This window comes from Dreissena polymorpha, chromosome 9, assembly GCF_020536995.1.
Source record: "Dreissena polymorpha isolate Duluth1 chromosome 9, UMN_Dpol_1.0, whole genome shotgun sequence".
Lineage (NCBI taxonomy): Eukaryota > Metazoa > Mollusca > Bivalvia > Myida > Dreissenidae > Dreissena > Dreissena polymorpha.
In genome coordinates this window covers 69,127,194-69,152,533 of record NC_068363.1, presented here as the reverse complement: position 1 = coordinate 69,152,533, position 25,340 = coordinate 69,127,194, and the positions used below count along the sequence as shown (strand labels likewise).

The 25,340-nt window shown below is 34.5% G+C and overlaps 1 protein-coding gene and 1 long non-coding RNA gene across 5 annotated transcripts; one reads left to right on the top strand and one right to left on the bottom strand.

Moving 5' to 3' along the window:
• Positions 1-479: 479 nt before the first annotated feature.
• Positions 480-1,210, bottom strand: LOC127844859 (uncharacterized). Its single transcript, XR_008032912.1, has 2 exons — positions 896-1,210; positions 480-760 (listed from the first exon to the last, which is right to left on the bottom strand). It is a non-coding gene; the product is annotated as an uncharacterized LOC127844859 (long non-coding RNA).
• LOC127844858 (hepatocyte nuclear factor 4-gamma-like) lies at positions 591-25,270 on the top strand. Of its 4 annotated transcripts, none has more exons than XM_052375386.1 (9): positions 591-746; positions 15,876-15,914; positions 18,809-18,980; positions 19,453-19,583; positions 19,696-19,811; positions 20,523-20,678; positions 21,907-22,147; positions 22,476-22,712; positions 23,420-25,270. In XM_052375386.1, exons 1-9 carry the CDS (start codon positions 716-718, stop codon positions 23,860-23,862), a joined length of 1,566 nt encoding a protein of 521 aa, XP_052231346.1. In that variant the 5' UTR covers positions 591-715; the 3' UTR covers positions 23,863-25,270. The 4 variants fall into 4 exon arrangements, with proteins under 4 accessions (XP_052231346.1, XP_052231348.1, XP_052231347.1 ...); XM_052375388.1 differs by lacking the exon at positions 591-746 and adding an exon at positions 6,798-6,964; XM_052375387.1 differs by lacking the exon at positions 591-746 and adding an exon at positions 13,329-13,487.
• Positions 25,271-25,340: the final 70 nt, after the last annotated feature.

Below are 25,340 nucleotides of genomic sequence, written 5' to 3'. Positions count from 1 at the left end.
TTTTATTTAATAGTTAGTCTATATTCCGACACGAACATGAACGTATATTAAACAAAACCCACAATGTATATGTTAACATGAATCAACAATTTTAAGCTGAAGATGTCATTTTTAACCCTTTGCATGCTGGGAAATTTGTCGTCTGCTAAAATGTCGTCTGCTGAATTTCTAAAATTAGCATTTTCTTCGATTTTTTTCAAAGAATACTATAAGAATAGCAAACAGTTTGGATCTGTGGCGTCTCATCTGGATCCAAACTGTTTGCAAAGGCCTTCAAAATTCGGTTCCAGCACTGGAAGAGTTAAGCACGTATTTTGCACGTGCAACTAATAAAGGAAGACGACACAATAACTCGTAAGAAGAGTCCAAGAATTATCCATAAACAACACACGCTACATATAAACAACTTATGCGTAAAATTTGACCGTGTATGTGAATGGTTCACCTTTTAAGTAAATGCAGTTAAGAAAATTGTAAAATACGTATTTATATATTTACTCAATAACGACATAAACACGATAAGTCTGTATAAACAGCGTTATCAATGCTGACCGATGTTTAAATGCCACATGTAGGAACCACGTGGTCATTGTTATCAGAATAACCCGCCCACTACTTAGGCGCCATGTTTTGACGTGTGGAAATTATAGCTCACGGAGTTTGGACCCTAGGATTCCGTCTCAAGGGAATACCCCGTCGTTGACCAAAAGCCGTTATGGGAGACAACTCGTCCAATTCGGACACAGGTTAGATTGTTATTCTGAAAAGGAACCGTTGATTTTGTCTATTAATAATTGAGAAAGAATGAATGTAAAAAAGTATTTTACAGATGCAATTATTGCGGCATTATCAATTCAAAACATTTATTACCGCGTTCGATAGTTAGCATACTTACACAATCCTGATATTGTTTAATGACAGTGAATCTGGGCTGTTAATAGTACTTAAAACAATGGTATCAGCTGATTGAGCCGACAGAGGTCATATTCTAGGATGCTCAAAAACGATCACTATGTGCTTATTCGCACGTTAATGCAATTTTTTAAACAGCCTCGTGCATATTTTTGCAATTGCTATAAATAATATCAAATCGTGTACATCCAATTCGAATATAGAACATAGATTTAATTAAAACGTCCTTCGATGACTTTTTAAGCGACATTCCACTACTTTCGTTTTGACATTTAAACGATAAACGTCTATCTTATGAGCGAAGGAGAAAATGCCAGCGAATTGTATGGTAAGATGATAAGCGAATTGATAAATAGGCTGTCAGTGTTTTATGTGAATCAAAGCTTAGCAGATACGAGAGGTCAAATTTAAACCACAAATAAAACTGCGCCAAAACTACCTTTTTCGAAAATTGCCATAATCTAGAGGCACAACCATTCTTGGATTTGTAAAATTAAGTGTGACTATTTGTTTAAAATATACGACTCGCCTTTATTAGATTGTTTTAATTTAAATTAATTTTACTCTACATTTATAATAAAGAGTCACAGTTATAAGCTATCGGTCCGCAAGATAATGATTCTGTAAAAGGAGCTGAAGAATAGTTTTATGCGCTGCGTTTAAATGAAAACAGTTTTTTGCAGAATGAATAGATATATCGATGCAATGAAACGTGTGTACAGTGAAAACTCTCTTTACGACCACCTCGGTATTCCGACCAACTCGCTAATCCAATAAGTGTATTTATTCACTTTTTTATTTATTAAAGAATTGTTTCACTGAGAGAATAATGCACTAATAAACTTTATTAAGAACTTCCAAAAATCGTCTCAAATAAGTCAATAAACAACGAGTCGAATTTCAGACGGTTAGGAATCGGACCTATTGGCCTTTTACCCAACATTTTAATAGCTAGAAATCAAGCTACGTGCGTTTTGCTGGCCGATAAATCCCTTTTATGCAAATATTATTTCGATTCTAAAATGATTTGATAAATATGTCTGACTTAGATTGAGACGCAAACACATATATGTTTTCAAAATTTGTTTAAATCAAACGCCACTGCGTGATTGTGAAAAGTTTAATCTAATGGGCCTTACAGGAATATAATCATGACAAAGATAGACAGGGTTGACGAGTTTAATCTAATTTATTATATATGTCTTAAACATGAACATAACGTTGACACCGTAATGTGTATTCAGAAAACAATACTTATTCACATTCAATTGGCAGCCGGTTAATTTGGTATTCGAACTTCAGCGAATAGGGAGCCAGGGACGAATATCCAGCTGTGAATTTGGGTATGCACGTGTTTACCAATATCGGGCTAAGTGCAATACCCAGTTAGTTATATGGTGTTCGAGGTATTGCGATACCGAGCCAATTTTAAATCCACAACTGGAACTTTTGTAACGTAGTCGAATACTCAGCTGCGATTTGGGTTTCCGAATAACCAACTGGAAAGAGGTTATTCGCATTCGAATTTTGAGCCATGGTCAAACACCCAGCTAGTATTTGATATTCAAACTAGAGCGGATATTGAGCACGGGTCGAATACATTGCTGGGTATTGGGTATTCGAACTAAATAGCAAAAATCTATCCGCACACAAATACTCAAACGGTCTTTGGGTATTCGAACTCATGCGAATATCGAGCGAAGCGAAGGCTCAACACGCGAGTGGGTATTGGGTATTCACCAAACGATGAAGTGACAAATACTAAGCTGGGTATTCACTATTCCAACTATTTTCGAATGACAAGATGAGTACTGTGCATGAGAAATATTTCGAATATCGAGCTCGGGTAAAATACCAAGATGGCTCTTCTTCCTAGGCTTGTTATTCACTTAAATCAGCATACCAAGTATCCAGCTGGGCATTCGACTTAAGCAGGATATTAACTTCCCAACAACCACCACTCATAGACATCTTAATTGGCCTTTTTTATATACATGTACTTTAGGATTTTCGCATATTTTATGAAGAGTTTCTGCGATATTCAGACATTTACTACAGTTAAGAGTATAGTTTATTTTGTATCATAAGGATGCATAAAGTGAACAAGACCAGTCTCAAATTATCCACTATACCAACTTACATTAAATCGACCCGCCTTAAAGTTTATCCACTGTTGGTTGTCCGATGTGTAGTCGATTGTGATATGCAATATGTGCTACTATTTACCCCTTATAAAATTATAACCCCGTAATTGGTCATCTTAATCCATGGGCGGATGCACGGTCTCCTGGTGACAAAAAAGACCAAAGTTCGATCCCCTGCTCAACCCAACTGACTATCTGGTATTTAAAATGAGATGTTCAACCGAGGTGCACTACACTAAGTTCTTAACGCCTTGCACTCAAAGGAACAAGGGTCGGGTTGGAACGGGGCGTATCGTGTACATGTTACGGTCTCGAGTAATCTAATTAATAATTGTCTCATGGAGGCGATGGTGTTAAGTAAGAAAATCCCCTTGAACTCTTTATAATTGTGCTTAACAAGCAACCAATCCTTGATTATTAAAGGGACCTTTTCACGTTTTTGTAAATTAAAAAAGGGTTTTAAAAACTGTTTCAGTTTCTCAAATTTTCGTTGTATGTGTGATATTTGTGAAGCAACAGTAATACTGAACATTTATCATGCTCTAAAATACCCGTTATATGAATATTTTGAAGATTTAAAGGCCTGACAATTATAAAGCATCGCAACACGAAACGATTGAATAATATGGGGAGTTCTGCTGTTGTCGTTGTATTTTGTGACACTACGAGGATTGCTTATAAAAGTATACAATACATCACTCATAGTATGAGAATGGATAGCCGAGTGGTCTACGCGTTATATTTTTACTCCTGGGATCAGTTTTTCGAGCCCAGTTGAGGGTCTCTTTATTTAAATTTATTATTGTGTTTTACTGGAGCTTTTTAGATCCCATGTTTACTTACAAATTTTAATACATGCCAAAATCTGTGAAAAGGTCTCTATAAGTATCGACGTGCCAAAACTCAAAATGCTTAAACCAACTTTCAATATAAGAGTCATGGGTATAATTCAGTTAGGTACAAAGAGTTTATAGCTAGATTTTGATAATATTACATTTCGGAAAATCTGTTGATGCAAATCATGTACACCCATGTTTATACCTTTAAGACTCTGCTAGTGTTTCTTTTATTCTGTTGACCTATTTCGACCTATTTACAGTCAGATGACAGCGAATCATGTGTATGAAGTCAGCTGTTTTTAAGAGATTTGCTTTCTTCGTTAATTGTGCTTAAGTGTTGCTGACAAAATAATTAAGACATGGTTACGCACAACACTGTTGTTAAGTTCCACTTGCAACTGAAGAGCTCTCTAATTAAGTCAATTACATTTGTCATCAATTAAGTCGGACACAGTTTGGATATAAGAGCGCCTTTCACTGATGGGACATTGCCACATAGGTAGAGAAGTAACCTCCCGTAAGGCACTTTTGTGGCTGTCAATAACATATTAATAAGCCAACTTCGTACTAGAGGTTTCTAGTGTTTTTGTTTTTATTTGAACAATTCATATGTAAGAAAGCACACATTACAAACTATAGTTCCAATAGTATTGGCTACATCTTTAAAAAAATATATTGGAATTTAGAAATAAAAAAATAACCAAGAAATAGCAATGGAATACTACACCATTCTGTTTGGTTCTAGGCATAGAATCAGGTCAAACCCTTCTCTCGATATTTCTTGTAATGGTACCATTATTGAATCTACATCTTCAGTCAAATACCTAGGGGCTACATTGGATCAAACTTTGTCCTTTGAAACCATGGCTCGTTCAGTCATTCAGAAGGCCAACTCAAGGTTAAAATATCTATATAGAAAGAAAGAATATCTCACCCAGCAAACCAAGAAACTTCTTGTCATGTCTTTGATCCAATGTCATTTTGATTATGCTTGCTCTATATGGTACCACAGTCTCACCAAAGTGTTACAAAATAAGCTCCAAACCACCCAGAATAAGTTATTGCGGTTTTTCCTAGGTCTCGATGCAAGGGCACATATATTGGGCCAGAACACTTTCGATTGCTCAACTAGCTACCAGTCAATAAACGTGTAGACCAGATTGTTCTTGGCCATGTGTTTAAGATTAAAAATGGTTCGGCCCCTGACTATATGGGAGAACATTTTATTCCGCAGGCCTCTATTTATTCATACAGGACCAGGTCAACTGAAAAAGGTGCATTTGCTGTCCACAAAGTCAAAGGTTTCGGGTCAAAGTCCTTTTGTTACACGGGATGCTCATTATGGAACAATTTACCCTCCAGTATAATACAGATTGATAGATTGTCTGTTTTAAGTCGTCTTTAAAAACTCATTTATCAGAAAATCTGTAACTTTGTATGTGTATTGTTTATTTTTTTGGATTAAAGAATCATTTCTAGTCATCAATTTTTATCAACATTGATCCTGTCTTCCATAAATGTTATGCATTCTCCATTTTTATAAGTGCCACTCTATGTCCTGCCACCAGCACAAAGGACCACAAGGGAAATATGGGTTTACTCATTTTTGTGTTATCCTTGGTGTTGGTGTGTATGCCATGGTATAGTTATCTTCATGTATGTGATATTTTTATATGTTGTACATGTTGTAAATGCCCATGTATGCATTCCTTGCCGAAATAAATCTATCTATCTATCTAACACATCCTTATGGAACAGAGAAAGTGTGCAGTACGAATATCGCTTGACCGACGCTTTTCACGAAATAATCTGTTGTTATCAGTATATGAAATATTTTGTACTGCATTTGAATTTTGAAATACACAATTAATTCAACATTTTAAGCTTATGTTCATTTGATAAGTTCATGCACACGCATAATGCAGTTTGCGTAGAAAAAATGTTATTGTGTTGTCTATAATTATCATATCGACAAAATTGTATTAACATTTTTAAATCTTGTTTTTCATATATACAGTATAGGCTTATGAGACGACCACCGAAATTGAATTGTTCTATTAACAACACTTTCCGAACTTTTTCGTAGAAACATCATGCACGAATTGACCTTTTCGTCCGCGGGAAACTAGGACACAGAATGTTAACGATACTAGGAAATAGAAAATATTAAGTAGCGTTTTACGCTTTCCTGAAATCCGAAAATCCTGTATTTGTGGTTGATACTTTCATTTTTTGTTTCAATGTTGAAATTTAATTTCCGTGCTTCACCTTGTCCGATTTCCACTGATATTAAGAAAATGTTAAGTATCGTTTTGCCGAAAAATATGTAGTTGTAGTTGATACTTTCATTTTTTGTTTCAATGTTGATATTTAATTTCCTTGATACACCTTGTCAAAAAAAAAAGATATTTACATATGACAGCCTGCCGTTGTTGCTTCACTATTTATTCCGAAATCATGATTACGAAAATTCTGCATTTTAAACTTAGTGCAAAATAAATGTTTTGCCAACAAGAGTATAAAGATATACCGTTGACATTAAATGCCATATGTTCTTACCATTTTAGGCGAACAGAATTAGTCAGCTGCTATTGTAAAATTTTGTCGGTGAAATAGGCAGTATCAGCATGACCGCTAGATTCGTATTTCTCAATTTAAATTGGTTTCAAGCGTCTGTAATTTATGCTTATTCTGCATCATATGCCGTCAGCAAAAGTGCAACCAGTTCTCGTGCATGGAGGCGTTAAAAATAATAAAAAAAACAACTGTCTGATCTAAATACCGAACATCATTTGACTTCACGTCACCGTGAATCACGCAAATAGTACTTACCGATCTTCAACTACAGCGGAAGCCGACAAGTGTTTTGCCTAGAGCTGAACGGTGTCCTATATAAGACTGACCAAATTGTGGTAGTTACCTAACAGATAACAAATAATAAGAAATAAGTTTAAGGAGCAATCATTCAAATAGTTAAGGACAAGTTGTGTCTATATAGCAGAATCTGCAACGACACAACGTTTTTGAAAGTGTCACTTGACGTCACGTCCGTCATGCGGGCTTTACCAGGTAAGATTTATGTGATTAAACGTTTTTGACAATTTAATTGGTAATTCGGTTGTTAAAAAACTGTTTGTCTGTGAAAGTTTACGTTTGCTTTATACATTAATATATGTTTATTAATATAATCAAAATGCGAAGGAAACTGTATTCGTTGGTTTCTTATTTACCATGCCACGATCGTGCATAAACCGATACATGTCACGGTAGGAGTTTTTATTGTATGAATAAGTTGACAAATACGTAATAGTTATAAGAATCGAGTGTTATCATTAATTTGAAATTCAAATAACATTGGGAATTGCATAGAATTTTGTAAAAATGTTTGCATAGAAGTTATACAGTTATAAAGGGAAAGATGGTAGACTTGTCCTGTAAATGATATGAGGAAGAGTTCTATTTCACAGGTTCAGTAGATAGACTTCTGTTATGCGCTGCCTGATCATGGCATTGTCTGTTGCATGGACAAATGATAGTTGGTTTTTTACAGGTTCTGATTACAAACGTGTCTGCTAAATGGTATGATAATATTTTTTATACATGGTCTTAATAATTTGAGTCGTTTTCTGAGAAAACTGGACATAATGCAAGTGCGTAAAGTGTCGTCCCAGATTAGCCTGTGCAGTCCGCACAGGCTAATCAGGGACGACACTTTCCGCTTGTATGGTATTTTTAGTTTCAAGGAAGTCCATCCTTACCGAAAATCAAGTTTAGGCGGAAAGTGTCGTCCCTGATTAGCCTGTGTGGACTACACAGGCTAATCCGGGATGACACTTTACGCACATGAATTAAGCCCAGTTTTATCAGAACACGACTCATTTACTCATCGCTTACAGGGCAAGATGATATAATTTTTCATTAAAAAGGGTTTGATTTATGGACTTGTCTGTTACGAGTTCTGATAATTAACATGCCATATACAGGGTCTGATGGCAGACTTGCCTGCTGCAGGGCTTGATGTTGGACTTGTCTTACACAGTGTGAGATGATAGACTTGTCCAATGCATGGTCAGACGATAAACGTATTTCATACACTATTTATACACTGTTTGAAGATAGACTTGTCATTTACAGGGTCTGATGACTTTAATTTTTACAGGTTCTGGTTCAAGTACGTTTTATATAGGGTCTAGTTCTAGATTTGCCCCAGATAAAGTATGGCTCTAGAAGTGTATTGTATATGTGTTTAAATCAGTGCTCTGTAAGATAACCATGGTATACGCATGTCGATCAATATTAATGTAATTCCATCCGTCATTCGCTATAGATATGAATTTGTATGAAAGTTTGCGTCTTGACTTCGTATGTATGTTCATGTGACATATTATCCGGCTGTCCTATACTCGTGTAACATATTATCCGTATGTCCTATATTCGTGTGACATATTATCCGCCTTTCCTATATTCGTGCGACATATTATCCGGCTGGCCTATATTCGTGTGACATATTATCCGCCTTTCCTATATTCGTGTGATATATTTTTCGGCTGTCCTATATTCGTGTTACATATTATCCGGTTGTCCTATATTCGTGTTACATATTATCTGGTTGTCTTTTATTCGTGTGACATATTATCCGCCTTTCCTATATTCGTGCGACATATTATCCGCCTGGCCTATATTCGTGTGACATATTATCCGCCTTTCCTATATTCGTGTGACATATTTTCCGGCTGTCCTATATTCGTGTTAAATATTATCCGATTGTCCTATACGTGTAACATATTATCCGTTTGTCCTTTATTCGTGTGACATATTATCCGTCTTTCCTATGTTCGTGTGACGTGTAACCCGCAGGCTGCACATTTAACTCTTGGACAACACTTTATGCGCATGCATTTAACCCGGTTTTGCCAGACTCAAACATGTTTAAGTTGTCCATTTATAAAGAAGGAAATACACTTTACAATGTGCATGTTTTTATCACTTGTTACATAATGGTTCCGTGTAAGGTTTGCGTTTTAAAAACAAATTAAAAGTATCCAGCACACCCGCCTTTTTGCACTTTATGCGGTAAATATACATTACAAACGTTTCCATTCACATGGCAATATTAAAAATAAAACCAGCCGGAAATAAACGCAATCAAACCGATACCACAATGAATCAAGTTCAATGCCGACTGTTTAAACTCGTCTCGCAGTAAGGCTGAATAACGCACGTTGTTCGGGTGGGAAAGAGCGAAGAGCGACATATCAATGCATTGTACCCTTGCACTTTGAAGCGCACCAAACCATCGTACCATTGTTATAAAGTCCTGAGCAATGTCCTTCATTGTGTCTCAAATTTATCGAAAGTTTGAATCCGCCGTCATAATTTTGTCAGTGTTTGTATTAAGACGGCCGTTGAAATACCTTTATAATAAATGTATTTTACGGTATGCCTAAATGCTCGGATAAACGCTCTCAGGTAGATATCGTAAGCAGTTTTATTCTTAACACTTTAAAAGGTTAAATTATTGTAACAAATAAAATTCCAGGTATATTTCACTTTTTTTATCATTGCTGTTCGCGAATGTTATATCAAATGTTACCTTTAAAAATATAAGTTAAATAATTTTCCAAAAACGTTTGGGAATCAGTTCTTATTAAAGATGAGAAAAAAAATGTGATTCAGTTATGAGTTTTTAAAAGTTCGATCATGAAAAAAAGATATCGTTTATTACATTTTACGACGATTAACTAGGAATATAACAGAAAAGAAGTTCTTTAATTAATCAGACACTGATTGCATGTATACACTAATATAGAACTCAAACACAGTTTTACTTGTGTGATACTTCGGGTTTGATTATACACAGCTAAGAAATATGATTTTCAGGTGTAGATTTATGAATTTAATCACAAAAAAGCTTTAGTAAGTTTAAAAATATTTAGCTTGAAGACCAAAAATGTGTATATGTTTTTCCTTCATAAATATTTGTGATATATGTTTTTTTTATATACCTAACATGACAATCATATAAAATACTGATTTTTAACTATTTATTTATGAAAATATGATAATTATACAAATTTAAAGAAGAATAAATACTAATTTGCATTGATTGTTTGTGAGCACCAATCAACATATTGTTTATCATTAGTTGTTGTAGTAAAGTACTCGTTACCCTGTTTTAATTAAATTATTGTAGACTATTTGAAAATGCTAAGATGGTATAATTTAAGACATTTGTACATTTTCCGGAATGTTTCATCCCACGAATCTTGTCCCGAAATTTGCGTTGCAGAAAGTAAAATAGTGATTTTTTATGTGTGACTCATCGTCACGAGAAAACGATATTTGAATGATGAATCTGCAGCGATCTGCACTTACAGATCGACATCGTCAACCGCTTATTTTATGACTCAAGTACCGAGTATTGCTATGCTATTTAAAGAGCTGATTTTCACAGTCTCTGTTGCTTTTATCTGTCAAGTAATCCCCACTTATCTTCTCAGCATATTAAGTGATAATTGAATTTTTGCTCCAGTTATGATCGGCATTGTTTTTGGCCACTTGACAAGTAAGTAAAACGCTCCAATGTGGTTAATCTGCACTACAATAATCAGTTGGGTGTACCCTATCGCGCGAGTGACTGGTAGCGCTATGTATTCCCACATACCCCCAAATACCACTATCGGAAATTGAGATAAGATTAATATACCCCTATACATATTTTAGTTTACTTAATATATACATATAACATAGTTTCAGAGCTATTTTTAGCATTAGGTATTAATACTTTTACACCCCTTGTTCGAGATAATCTAAATATGCATAGGAAAAATCTTAATTCAATCTTATTGTAGATACTTCATTTTGTAGTTGATAAAAGAGACGTGGTTGTAAGATCGTTGATCGCAAAATGTGACAAGCTTATTCTGGTAATTTGGACTTTCTTTATTTAACACATTTACGCCTCGCGTCTAGAAAAAAAGGCCTTTGCAAACAGCGTAGACACAGATGAGACGCCGCATAAGGGTCTGCGCTGTTTGCTTAAGGAATTTCTGTAAGAAATATTATATATATAGAAACAAATATACTAGACATCTCTAATTTTGGAAATAAATTGGTCCAATTCAGAAGGATTGGAGAATCCACTGGGTTAAACTTAATAATACTTTTCAGTTGTTTGTTGTTATGCGTACGATGTTGATTTTTTTAAATATATTTTAAATATTTCAATTATTTTTGTTTTTCTGAAATAGCATTCGTAGGGGACAGAAGTAATGCTCTTGTTTATCGCCGTGATATTAATTAATTTAAAAATCAAACTTGCGCTCGTGCTTACTTTTAATTTTCCGCATTAAATTTTAACGTAAACAGGGTTTATTGGCAATCCATTGTATGCACAGAACATGATGATTATAATCTATCAAGGTTATAATACGGTCTCAAAATTGCGCATGCGCATTATGATACTTTTATGCCCACCTTGCCATGAAATCACATTTAAGAGGTTGTATGTACAAAAATGAAGTAGATATCGCCAAATCAAATCGGTCATTGTAAATATTATAAATGAGCGCAGCTTTATTGTTGAAGACGCACGCACAATAATCGAACTATTTTTAAAACGTTTCTTTGGACGCGGTGGCGGCTTTTGGGCAGTAGCGTATTAAGGCACTGCACCAGTACCTCATTTCGCGTTTTTGTAGATGGCATAAGTTATTGTAACTAGACAATGTGTTACAAACTGAATGTGAAAGACTTGAGAAATCATCGCACAATATTTCGTAAGACATTTAGTTTCTACCGTTACTGAGATAATATTTTCCGCTTTTATCACTATTACAAACAAATATTCCCTATATCTATACAATGAGAATAGTATCTAATGTTAAGGAACATTTCAGAAAAGACGAAATTATAATGTAAAATACGAAAATTCTCATAATGTGACCATAAAGCTCAATATTTCGTTCCCTGACCCAATGTGCGTAATTTTTGGTTGTCGAAATATTGTTTCTAACTATTTATAAATAATCACAATTTCAAAAAGAACGCCCCACAAGAGAACGCTTCGATACGACAATCGTACGTGTCTATGTCGCGATTTTAAGTACCCTTATTTTCGTTATGTACACGAAACGTTAGCAAAAACTGTGTTTGCGTGGGTTTATATAAATAAAACTGATAAGTGGTGGAACAATTGTGTTTTTTTATCAAAATGTTTATTATATAACTTATGAATGTTATTTAACACGATGAACGTATATATAGAATATCACTTTACAGTTTGAAGCTTTATATGTCTTTCTATTGATTTAAATGTTAGGTTAGTGTTTGTAAAATTAATATTTTCTTGATTAATAGCGTGCTTTTAACAGCCTCAATTTCTGAAAATATTCATAAACATAATTTTAGCGGACTTGTTATCTTAATGTTAGATTTCTTTGTATCACATTTATTTATCTTATAAAGCATGTGCGTGCGCTCATAATCATCTGAATCTGAAGTGTTAGATAAATGTCACAATGTGTAACGAAACACTTTCAGATTGACCGAGAAAATGAGAAAATGTGATCGCAAACATAAAATGAATTCTTCATTGTTAGCGACACGTTGAATCACGCCTCAAGGTTACAACCCACTCCCTATTTTCAACATTATGTACATGGGCAATTACGTGACAACTGACAATTTATAAGGCACTAACCATCAAGTGATGTGCTTTTGAATCGATTATACTTTGCAGGCCACACTATCGTTAAGAATATTAAAATGGAATTGCATTTATTGCAAAAAGTAAAAACATATAAAACTGATACTACATTTTTGAATAAATAAATATATGTATTTCTGTTAATGTTTCAAAGAAAAGATAATTGGCACTTCGGCCTGGTTATTAAGAGGATGCCTGGTATTTAAATAATTCTATGGCTATTGTAAGTTACGTTATATTATTGAATACTGTGCTTCAAATATACTTCAATAACGCATTATCATATTTTAATGTTACCCCCTTTTGCGCAGCAAATGTTGTTTACATTTAGTTTTACATTTTATCCGTCCACCAAATGTCAGAGCTTTTGCACATGCTCTGGATAAATACCAAATCAAACATTATTTAGTCTTCACAGCTATCTAAATAAAAACATATCTTAATATACTTTAAAAGTTTTATTTTTTTCTAAATCACCTGGAAAAAGGCAATTTGTTTGTAAATAATATTGAATACACAAATGCGCTATTTGAATTTGCATGAATAATTAATCAGTTTTATATAAAACATTTTTTGCATTAAGCGAGCCTCAGATAAATTTATTTTATGAAGGTATAAGCTAATAACGACGCAATTTGATATCATTATAAATCAGTTGTTACATTGCTACACTAGATATTAATATGTGACTATAGATAAATCGAAAGATAAAAAGTGTAAAATTGTCTGATAAATTTACATCAACTTACCGAATGATAATTGTATTCACATGCCCAGGTTCTTGTCTCAGAGCAAAATTTTAATATCAAATCTATGTTGTTCAGTTGTAATATTTTAAACAGTGAAAGCTTCTTCAAAAGATGGATCTAAGCTTTGTGACGTTGGGTAAGGGGTTATGCTTTGTAGAATTCATTCATATCGTGAGACAGATCTTTTTAGATAATAAACGAATTTGCAATGCAATTGACACACATTTATTGGATGCAACACACATATATTTCATTCAACAACTACGTAGCGACATTTTAAGTAAATGCGTTTTGCAAAAAAGTAACCCAATGCAGTTAATAAAACATCTAAAAATGCGTACCTGTTACTTTAAATCTAACGCATCGGGGATTATGTGATAAACAGAATATGAGTCTTTTGGCTGCTAGGGTTTTGTTATAAATAGTTTAAAAATACACAATCAAAATGATTGGTGTATTAATATTTCATTAATATTATTGACTGCCACATATAACCTATTGATGCATTTAATCTAGGGTCTGCACAAAGTCGGCATCTGTGATTTACACATTATTGTTTTAATGATATGTATTTGTTTTTTCATTCGTCTCCGAACTATATCGCATCTTGAGAGGTTCGATCACTCCAATGTCGCATGAGTCATTCATTTGTAGTGCGCCTTGATTTGCAACAGTCAGCGTTTTGAACGTGTGATTAAAAATGTTCGATAAGGTTATCAAGAGTTTTGCATTGTCTTATATCAAGATTCCCTTCATGTCGTTTGTGCATAGATTTCTTAAGACCTCTTATCGTGTTTTTTTATCTTTAATATCCAATCCTTCGTTGATTATAAGTAATGGAATTTTGAAAAAGCCTTTACTCGTAAGATAATAACAAGGCAATTGCCTTTGGTTTATTCTTGAATCATTTTCTATTGTTTGAAAGCTTTAAGACCATATGAAATAAAAAGGAAATACATTTCTAATGTTCTGATTTTTTCCACAGCTGGTGTATTTGTATTTTTTAAACAACACGTGTTTGAGTGGGTGCTTTTATACTGTTATTGTGCTTGAAATAAAATGTAGGAAGATTATGTATTTAGATAACAATAAAAATAGACAAAAGAAAAATAAAATAATACAAGCAAGGTACAATATATACCACGTTTCGCTAAAATTAACACTTGATGCCGTTTTTTTCCGCCGTTTTGCCACGTGCACACCAGTTAATAGTGTTCAAGAAACTCAAATAGCTGTCAAATATATAATAAGTGAACTTAATGTTTCCAAAAAAAGATTTAAAACTTATAGAATTAAACAGCAAGCAAATGTTATACGCAATGTCATTACAACTCGGTTATTGTTGTTTCGTGCATAGCTGTACTTTCTGGTATCATAATTATATCGATTGGCAAACCAAACAAAAACTATATTATTTCATTTTTTTTTTCAAAAAATGTGATCGTTATTTTAATACATTAATATGTACAATCGCAAACTTATATTTGTTTTATTGAGTTAGTTAGATTTGATACTTTTTCCTTTTGTGTTCGAAGTGCTCCATAATTTATAAACGTTTCTTGTTCGTTTCGTTTATTTTCTTCGTCTTTTATTAACCCATTTTGCCTAGCGTCTAGAAAAAAGGCCTTGGCAAACAGCGTTGACCCATATGAGACGCCGCATGATGCTGCGTCTGATCAGGGTTTGTGCTGTTTGCTTAAAGGAATTTATGTAAGAAATATTCTTAGTATAGAAATAAATATACTAGACATCTTAATTTTGGAAATAAATTGATCCAAGTTAGAAGGATGGGAGAGTCCACTAGACATAAAGAGGTTAATTTGCTGGGCTATTCAAGTGCGCGCTAAGTGTGGGTCAGGGTCTTGGACAGGCGGATTACTTGAGTGCGGAAGGAACCTCGTACGGACTTCCACTCATGTGACAGGCCCTTCGTCAAAACAAGTCCATCCTTGTGCAGTTTTAAGTTCTGATCGCTTCAGTGGCCACTCGTCCTGTTTACTTTCACCCCGGAGAGCCGGGCCGCCTAGCGGAGAATATTAGAATTTGCATGGACATGGTCGTCGCTTGAAAGAATTCCATAGCGCGAAGAGAGATTTAAGTGGCGAAAACTATGAGCGGTTGACACAACAAGCCTCGTTCAGATAGTACACAGGGTGTTCGTATCAGAGGCTATGGAGTTGCGGGTTTAGTTATCAATTGTTATAAGTAGTAAACAAACGGCTTATTAAGATTGGAAGTTGATCATTTTTACATGAATTATCTTGTTGCATGTTCAAACAGAAGCGCCGATGCTGCGGATGATAATTGTGTACAAGTCGGCGACCGGCATAATCGCTCATCCGTTAATTTCCGGGACGCTATATATTCTTCAAACTGCAAATCTCGAGTCTTCTTCTGTCAGTTGCATAGCTGCCTGAAAAGATTGGACTTCATATGAAAAAAAGTTGCATTGTTACAAAAAACATGTTATACAAGTCAATAAGCGATTTCGAAAATGAAACGAAATTATTGTGTTCTATTTTAGAATCTTCCCCGAGGGACCAACAGTACTATTACTACGATGGTACGTAACTTTTTTAAATACATAAATATATATGTTAAGAATTGCCTTAAGTGACTTCTTTGGCTAAATAAACGCAAATTGGAGTATGATCTAACTTAATTGTATAAAATAGTAGCATTCAGTGTCCGTTGTACATATTTAATCATAAAAGCTAGATTGTTTTAAATAAATTAATGTTCAAATGAAATAATAATAATAATGGAGCATAATACTAATACAACCATTATTTTATTATTTTTTATATTATTATTATTATTATTATTATTATTATTATTATATTAATAATTTATTAATCCTAATCTGCTTAATAATAACACTACTCATAATAATAATAATAATAATAATAATAATAATAATAATAATAATAATAATAATAATAATAATAATAATAATAATATAATAATAATAATAATAATAATAAAATGGTAATAGTACTACTACTACTACTAATAATAATAATAAATATAATAATAATAATAATAATAATAATAATAATAATAATAATAATAATAATAATAATAATGGTAATAATACTTAAAATAATGAAAACAATAATGAAAGTTATAAAAGTTATAATAAAGTAATAATTATAATAATGATTATACTAATAATGATGATGATGATGATGATGATGATAATGATGAGGATGATGATGATACTACTACTACTAATACTACTAGTAGTAGTAGTAGTAGTAGTAGTAGTAGTAGTAGTAGTAGTAGTAGTAGTAGTAGTAGTAGTAATAGTGGTAGTAGTAGTAGTAGTAGTAGTAGTAGTAGTAGTAGTAGTAGTAGTAGTAGTAGTAGTAGTAGTAGTAGTAGTAGTAGTAATAGTAGTAGTAGTAGTAGTAGTAGTAGTAGTAGTAGTAGTAGTAGTAGTAGTAGGAGTAGTAGAAGTAGTAGTAGTAGTAGTAGTAGTACTAGTAGTAGTAGTAGTAGTAGTAGTAGTAGTAGGAGTAGTAGAAGTAGTAGTAGTAGTAGTAGTAGTAGTAGTAGTAGTAGTAGTAGTAGTAGTAGTAGTAGTAGTAGTAGTAGTAGTAATAGTAGTAGTAGTAATAGAGTAGTAGTAGTAGTAGTAGTAGTAGTAGTAGTAGTAGTAGTAGTAGTAGTAGTAGTAGTAGTAGTAGTAGTAGTAGTAGTAGTGGTAGTAGAAGTAGTAGTAGTAGTAGTAGTAGTAGTAGTAGTAGTAATAGTAGTAGTAGTAGTAGTAGTAGTAGTAGTAGTAGTAGTAGTAGTAGTAGTAGTAGAAGTAGTAGTAGTAGTAGTAGTAGTAGTAGTAGTAGTAGTAGTAGTAGTAGTAGTAGTAGTAGTAATATAAGTTGTAGAAGTAGTAGTAGAAGTAGCAGCAGCAGCATAAGTAGTAGTAGTAGTAGTAGTAGTAGTAGTAGTAGTAGTAGTAGTAGTAGTAGTAGCGGAAGCAGCAGCAGTAGCAGTAGTAAAAGTAGTAGAAGTAGTAGTAGTAGGAGGAGGTGTATTTTTCTTATTATTATCATGTTTTACTACTTTTATTTTTCTCTTTCCTCTTCTCCCTCTTTTTTAAAGTATTTTTCTTCATCTGATTATTATTATTTAGTTTTATAATATAATTTTAGAATCGAATTGATATTAATTCTCAGCTATAAATTTAGTATCGTTTGATATATTCAAGTAAGGATCCGCTATGATTCATCAATGAAACATTTCTTATGCTCTTCTGCATATGAAATTACATTAAAATGAGCGCACGACGTTTAAAGGGATCTTTTCACGCTTTGGTAAATTGACAAAATTGAAAAAAGTTGTTTCAGATTCGCAAATTTTCGTTTTAGTTATGATATTTGTGAGGAAACAGTAATACTGAACATTTACCATGGTCTAATAGAGCCATTATATGCATCTTTTGACGATTTTAAAACCTAAAAATTATAAAGCGTTGCAACGCGAAACGATTGAATAATTTGGAGAGTTCTGTTTTTGTCGTTAAATTTTGTGAAACTAGAAAGATTGCTTATATAAGGTATAAAATACGATCAGCATGTGTACTCGGCGGAATAGCTCAGTAGGCTAAAGCGTTTTTACTTCAGGACTCTGGCAGGACTCCAGGGGTCACTGGTTCGAAACCTGGTCCGAGCATAGTTCTTTTCCTTTTTTTAATTTTATTCTTGATTTTTTACTGGAGCTTTTACGATCCAATGTTTACATTTATCGATATAAAGCATTTAATGAATAAGTTAAAAAATGCCAAAATCTGTGAAAAGGCCCCTTTAAAGGGGCCTTTTCACGTTTTGGTAAATTGACTAAATTGAAAAAAGTTGTTTCAGATTTGCAAGTTTTCGTTAAAGTTATGATATTTGTGAGGAAACGGTAAAACTGAACATTTACCATGCTCTAATATAGCCATTATATGCATCTTTTGACGATTTAAAAACCTAAAAATTATAAAGCGTTGCAACGCGAAACGATTGAATAATTTGGAGAGTTCTGTTGTTGTCGTTTTATTTTGCGAAACTACAAACATTGCTTATATAAAGTATCAAATACGTCTGTCATATATAATGGCATAATGGCCGAGCGGTCTTATTGGTTTTTACTCCAGGACTCCAGGGGTCAGTGGTTCGAGCTAATTTTTTACTTATTTTTTTACAGGAGCTTTTTAGATCCAATGTTTACATTTATCAATATAAAGCATTTATGACAAATTTCAAAACATGACAAATTGTGTGAAAAGGCCCCTTTAAATCTGTAAGTAACAGAGGGATAAGATAATAACATAAAACTCAAATTAAAGCTTTCCTGCGTGTTTCCCGAAGTAGGGGGTATATTGTTAAGTAAGTAATCTATATTTGACAACTATGTTGAAATTTAAACACTATCTCTATAGCGGCGAACGAGAATTTCATTAACTTTCGTTCCCAGAAGCAGAAAGCATCGGGTTGCAGACGATCAGCGGATCCACAGTGCAGCAGACGTATTCAACGCCCGGTTCCCCATCGCAGACGGTCAGTCAGTACTGCGCCATCTGTCGGGACAGAGCCACCGGGAAACACTACGGTGCTGCGAGCTGCGACGGATGCAAGGGGTTCTTTAGGTAAGAGATTATGGGAGAATCGAAGGTTAATATTATCAAATAATTATTTTGTTAGACGACTTGATTTTAAATTGAGTTGCGATTTTGGTTCCTGCTACTGATAAGTGCTTCTGATTTATCAAATACTAGTACTTTAAATGTAATTTAAATGTGTGGATTTCATCGATTTAATCCAACACTCTAAAAAAATATTGTTTATAAGTTGCATTAAATATGTTTCGCTACCATTCATGTCATTGATGACTGAGGTTTTCACAATTAAACTCTTAACGTTATATAAACATAAAATAAATTTGTGTTAAATGTCGGAAATACGATTAATTTTATTTTGATATTTTATTGATAAAAAACACCTGGTTGTTGTGAAGTAGGAGACGAAAGTATTTTTGATATTGTCATATTCTCTCAAAAGCTTTTGATACTCGTGTATTGAAACTAGCGTTTAAGCTCGAACTCGTGTTATTTCGTGCAGGCGCAGCGTCAGGAAAAACCACGCGTATTCTTGCCGGTTCCAACGTCAATGTACGGTAGATAAGGACAAGCGGAACCAATGCCGCTATTGCCGTCTCAAGAAGTGCTTCCGGGCTGGAATGAAGAAAGAAGGTACATCCGGTTTATCAACTCTGTTGATTAAAATAGTTCGCAGTTTTTTAAATGTTGTAATACGGGCCCTTGTTATGAACCTTAAATGTACGCGTCTTTCTGATGGCTTCAGCGGTGCAGAACGAGCGGGACCGTATCAGCGTTCGGCGCACGAGCTATGACGACATAAGCCACAACGGCGCACTGTCCGTCAGTACGCTTTTGAATGCGGAGCTTTTATCCAGACAGGTACGCAGATCACATCGCATGTATATTGGGTAGGGTTAAATGTCATTTAAATTTGGTTTGTGAATTGTATTAATGTGGATTACCAATACGATGACATTAGCCACAACGGCGCAGTACGCTTCTAACCGCTGAACATTTATCAAGGCAGGTTAGGGGATGACATGGAATGTATATTACAGCGGAGATAATTTTTATATAAAAAATGTATCGTATTAGTACAAATGTGTAATATAAATCGTATTTTATTAATGATTAAAAACGTGTTGATTGGAATAACATCAACATGTTATGTAAATATTTATGGAAAAAAACGTATGCCATTTTATTTAATTACTTTTTAGTCTGCTTTATGAATTCGGCATTATCATTATTTATATCGTTCGTTCTTACATTAAATTGTTATCATGGTCGGTGTTCTGTCTTGATTGCTAGATTGTAGTATTTTTTAAAGATGCTACACGCTTGAAATAACGATTAAGGAATATTTAAGATGACTTATTTATGTGCCATATTCATATGTTTTGTCTCGTTAAAAAATTTAATAGGGATAAATTTGCAACGAATCGTGTGAAATAATACCGCATTTTGAAATTGAATTATCTAGCAGCACGACAGTTTCTGCTTTCAGCCACAAATGTCTTTGCTTTACCATTCTCGTCTGCTTTCAAATGCGCTTATGCACGCTTAAATTGCCTTCTCGCCTGCTTCCAGACAATTCCAGTGATAACGTGCAATAACGAAGACCTTCTACGGAAGCGCGTGGCTACCAACAACGACATATGTGAGTCCATGAAACAACAGCTACTCATCCTGGTTGAGTGGGCCAAGTACATCCCCTGCTTCTGCGAGCTGCCCATCGATGACCAGGTGACAACGAAATAATCGCCGTCATCAGCGTATTTTAATATTATGTCAAACGTTAGACAAGCGAATTTAACCCATTTATGCCTAGTGGACTCTTCCATGCTTCTAAATTGGATCAATTTATTTCCAAAATTAGGGATGTCTAGTATATATTTTTCTGTATTTAGAATATTTCTTACATAAACTCCTTTAAGCAAACAGCGCAGACCCAGATGAGACGCCGCATCATGCGGCGTCTCATCTGGGTCTACGCTGTTTGCCAAGGCATGTTTTCTAGACGCTAGGCATAAATGGGTCAATATTATGTCAAACGTTAGACAAGCGAATTTAACTCTACATTCTATATTTCCCATGTAAAAAGAAAAACACGTTAAAAATGCGAATTTAATGCTTCATTCAATATTGTCTATGTGAAAAGAAGCTCTACATTTAACGACCAATTAGTGGTATCATGTGTATCCTAATGTACTTAATCAGCTGATTGTGTGAGAGTATCTCCAAGTGGATGTAAATACTCGATTGTTCTTTTGGTCCGCTTTTGATGGTAGACAAGTAGAAATGTACTCAGACTATGGACACTTTATTTACATAAATTATTGCTTGGGGAACTTCGATTTTTACATTCAGATAGTCCACAGGCTTGTATGCAGTTTTTCTACATGTACTTACATAGGCTTATATCGCATTCAGTAACACTGCCTTCATACATCCATGGTCACACTCTCATGTTATGAAAATTTGTGTCACCGTATGTGTCAATTATGGTGTGTTTTTGTGGTCGATTTTGTGAATCATTTCGACAACTAGAGGATAGTGTCCCGCGCGGTGAAATTGCGCCCGTTAAAACGGTTTGATTAACCCAGTATTGCCTAGTGGACTCTCCCATTCTTCTAAATTGGATCAATTTATTTCCAAAATTAGGGATGTCTAGTATATTTATTTCTATATTTAGAATATTTCTTACAGAAATTCCTTTAAGAAAACACCGCAGACCCTGATGAGACGCCGCATCATGCGGCGTCTCATCTGGGTCTACGCTGTTTGCAAAGGCCTTTTTTCTAGACGCTAGGCATACATGGGTTAATGCTTCACTGTTGTATGAAGCTTACTTACGTGACTACATAAAATAATAAATTTCCTGCGGTCTCTTATTAAAAAAACACGAAAACAATTGCACCACTTTTTCTATTGTGTCATCTGTCATTAAAATAACTGGAACTTTTTTTTGCAGGTGGCATTATTGAGAGCACATGCTGGCGAACACCTATTACTCGGAGTCGCAAGGCGCTCAATGCATAGCAATGACACGCTGTTGCTGGGAAATGACGTCATCATTCCGAGAAACGTGGCTGATGTTGAGATCTCTAGAATCGCTGCGCGCATCCTGGATCAGATCGTGAAGCCCCTAAGAGACGTTCAGATAGACGAGTCGGAATTCTCCTGTCTGAAGACCATCGTGTTCTTTGATCCAGGTAATACGTTGATATTAAGCAAACCATTTTTTTTTCTTTATTAATTGTATTATATTCGCAGGGCCTTGCATTCTATTGTATTGTTTATATACCTTGTCGTAATGAAATCGCTCTCAAATAATCGAATAAAAACAGTTAAAGTATCCGTTAACTTAATATTTGTCCTACATTCAGTCGTTTGATCGGTCGGTCGGTCGGTCGGAAGAACGTTCGGACTGTCTGTCAATCGATTGGTCGGCCAGTCAATCAATCCGTAAGCTCAAATATGTTTTTATTTTAAACCATTTTCAAAATTTGAAACATGCGCTGTATTTTATTCTTGATTTAGATGCAAAAGGACTCAGTGATTCCGCGCGAGTCAAGCACTTCCGGTACCAAGTACAGGTTAATTTAGAAGACTACATCAATGACCGCCAATACGATTCCAGGGGCCGTTTTGGTGAGATCTTGTTACTACTTCCGGCGCTCCAGAGCATTACGTGGCAGATGATTGAGCAGATACAGTTCGCAAAGATGTTCGGGATCGCAAACGTCGACAATCTTTTACAGGAAATGCTGCTCGGAGGTAAGGAATGAATTGTGTTTGTGTGTTTTCGACTATTAGATTTTTCTTTGTTGAAATCTGGTTGAGATATGATTTAAAGAAACAACGATTTTAACCCTTTACCACTTCGATACATATTTTGACGCATTTGTAATCTCATGGAAAATACAATTTAATTAAAGATCTTTCTGACTAAATTCAAGTTTTAAAGGCTTCATTTCAAACCCTTAGTTATTGATAAGCAGCAAACAGCATAAAACCTGAGCAGTCTGCGAGTTACTCGCAGGCTGGTCTGTTTTTATGCTGGTTGCAAAAGCCACTTTAACATTGCTGCTTATGGGGGAAAGGGTTAACCTTGGTTCGGTTATTACGACGGTTGGAATGTTTTTCTTCATGATGTTATTTTAGAATTATGTCATCAGTCGTAAAAATATTTGATTTTTGAGAATACGCAATTTATTTCTTCGATACAATCATTCCTTAATTGTTCGAGATGTTCCCTATCGTCAGAGGTAAATAGATAGTTTTGTAATCATTTTTTTAAAGAACCCTCTTAAATAAAATAAAAACGACACGGTAACAATCTGATACTTTTTTATTGTATATATGTTTTGCTAAAGAACGGAATGCATGTAATTCCAGAAATATCCGCATTTCTTAAACATACGTTGACAATATACTTACTTCGTATGCGCAACCAAACAATTCACTTTCCTCAACGTCCACAGGTGCATCGGCAGACGCTGTATCCACGTCCGTTAACAACAACCAAATACATCTCGGCAATCAGGTCACCGAGAGCAACGCCTCTAGCGCGCTCATGTCTCCATCCATGGTCATCAGCTACCGAGACCTCCAGGGGTCAGAAGAGGAGGACACTTTGACCTTCAGTGGCGCGCTCAATCTCGGCGTCATGAACATTGCGAACCAGTCGTCGCCAATCGGCGCTGGTAGCTTCTGTACGGGGCCCTATATTCCGGATATCCAGTTGGAAAATTCTCCGCAGAATACCGTGTCCCCAGCGGACCCTAATTTGAACCTCGGACCCCTAGGAAGCCCGCATGGTTTTACTGGTAACATGATCAACACCACCGGAAGTTGCAGTTCGTCGCCACTGCACGAGCCCTTTAACTTGACAACTGTGTCGAAGTTTAAGCAGGAGATTGCTTAGGTCATTGAACATAATTATTGCTGCTTGACGCTGGTGTGTGTATTGAAAATGATGTGTTTTCAGATTTTTAAACGATCACACACATGAACTTATCACAATGCCCGGGTAAGCGTCACTATCGTTTGATATCACGGATGTCTTTTGTTTTTGCTTTCCACGAAATAGTAAAAACATGTGTGAGTCATATATTCTCACTATAATGACTATTTACGCAACGGTACGTTGTATATTATGCATATGTATATGTGACATTAAAATGTCTGTGTAATCTTGAGTTAAATTACGTAAATACGCCTAATCACAGATTAAAGCTATATTTTTTTTGCGTCACTAATATGTATATATCCCTTTCCCGTATGTCTATTTATCACGTTTATGCGTTGAAGGTTAGATAATTGTTGAAACATAGTTCATGACATTTGTCCTTTTACAGGGTGTATTTAAGAAATATAGATTTATGCTTGTCATGCACGATTCTAGTATTATAAAATCAATTCTTATAAATTGTCAACTGAATGTTATCTGCTTAAAGCATTTATGCGTAGCGTCTACAAAAAAGACCTTGGTAAACAGCGAAGACCTGGATGAGACGACGCATAATGCGGCGTCTCATCAGGGTCTGCGCTGTTTGTTTAAAAGAATTTCTGTAAGAAATATTCTAAATATAGAAATAAATTTACCTGACATCCCTAATTTGGAAATAAATTGATCCAATTTAGAAGGATGGGAGAGTCCACTAGGCATAAATGGGTTAAGCATGTGACAAAATGTCATGGTAAAACCTCAAACATTCGATTTAAGCATGTTTAGCAAGGGGAACAACTCTTAAAACTCTAAACGGAGCAACTTGTGATATGCCGTATCAGTATCCCCGCTTGTTTCATACCACCTGATGATTTTGCCAAAACGCACAAAGCGTAAACATTTCTAGTCAAATAACAGGGTCAATCAAATATAAATTTTGTGAATGATCTGTTTCTGTCTTATATCTGAGAGATTTCACGTGTATCAATATATGTATTGTTTGTTGTTGTTGTTTTTTCCGTGCGAAATAATAATGTATTTCTATGACGCTTACTATCTAGTGATATCTGCGCGTGACGTGTCTGAGTGTTATTTTTAAATGGACTATTTTTGTTAAGTTTACCATTTGATACTAAATTATATTTCAGTTGAAAATCCATCACTTTCGTTTGCATATTGTAAATATGTTTTTAAGTGTTTTATTGTTTATGGATATGACCATATGATAATGTATGCTTTACGATTAATATATTTATATGTGATAGTCGAACTATAAAATATAATATAAAACATATTGTATTATATTGGACAATAAAATGTATTTTCATTTGAATAAAATTAAATGGATAAAAGCAATGTGAACAAATACAAATGATCTCACCTGCACTTCGTGTCTTTGGTATGCTTTTAATATATCCTGGCCCCATTTACGTGAAAACAACAACAACATCAAG

Excerpts from the sequence above, each read along its gene's own strand:
- LOC127844858 (XM_052375385.1), top strand. The coding sequence starts at position 15,785 with ATGAAAAAAAGTTGCATTGTTACAAAAAACATGTTATACAAGTCAATA. Across the intron at positions 19,584-19,695 it reads GGCTGGAATGAAGAAAGAAG|CGGTGCAGAACGAGCGGGAC; the intron begins GTACATCCGGTT and ends TGATGGCTTCAG. Across the intron at positions 22,148-22,475 it reads CATCGTGTTCTTTGATCCAG|ATGCAAAAGGACTCAGTGAT; the intron begins GTAATACGTTGA and ends TTCTTGATTTAG.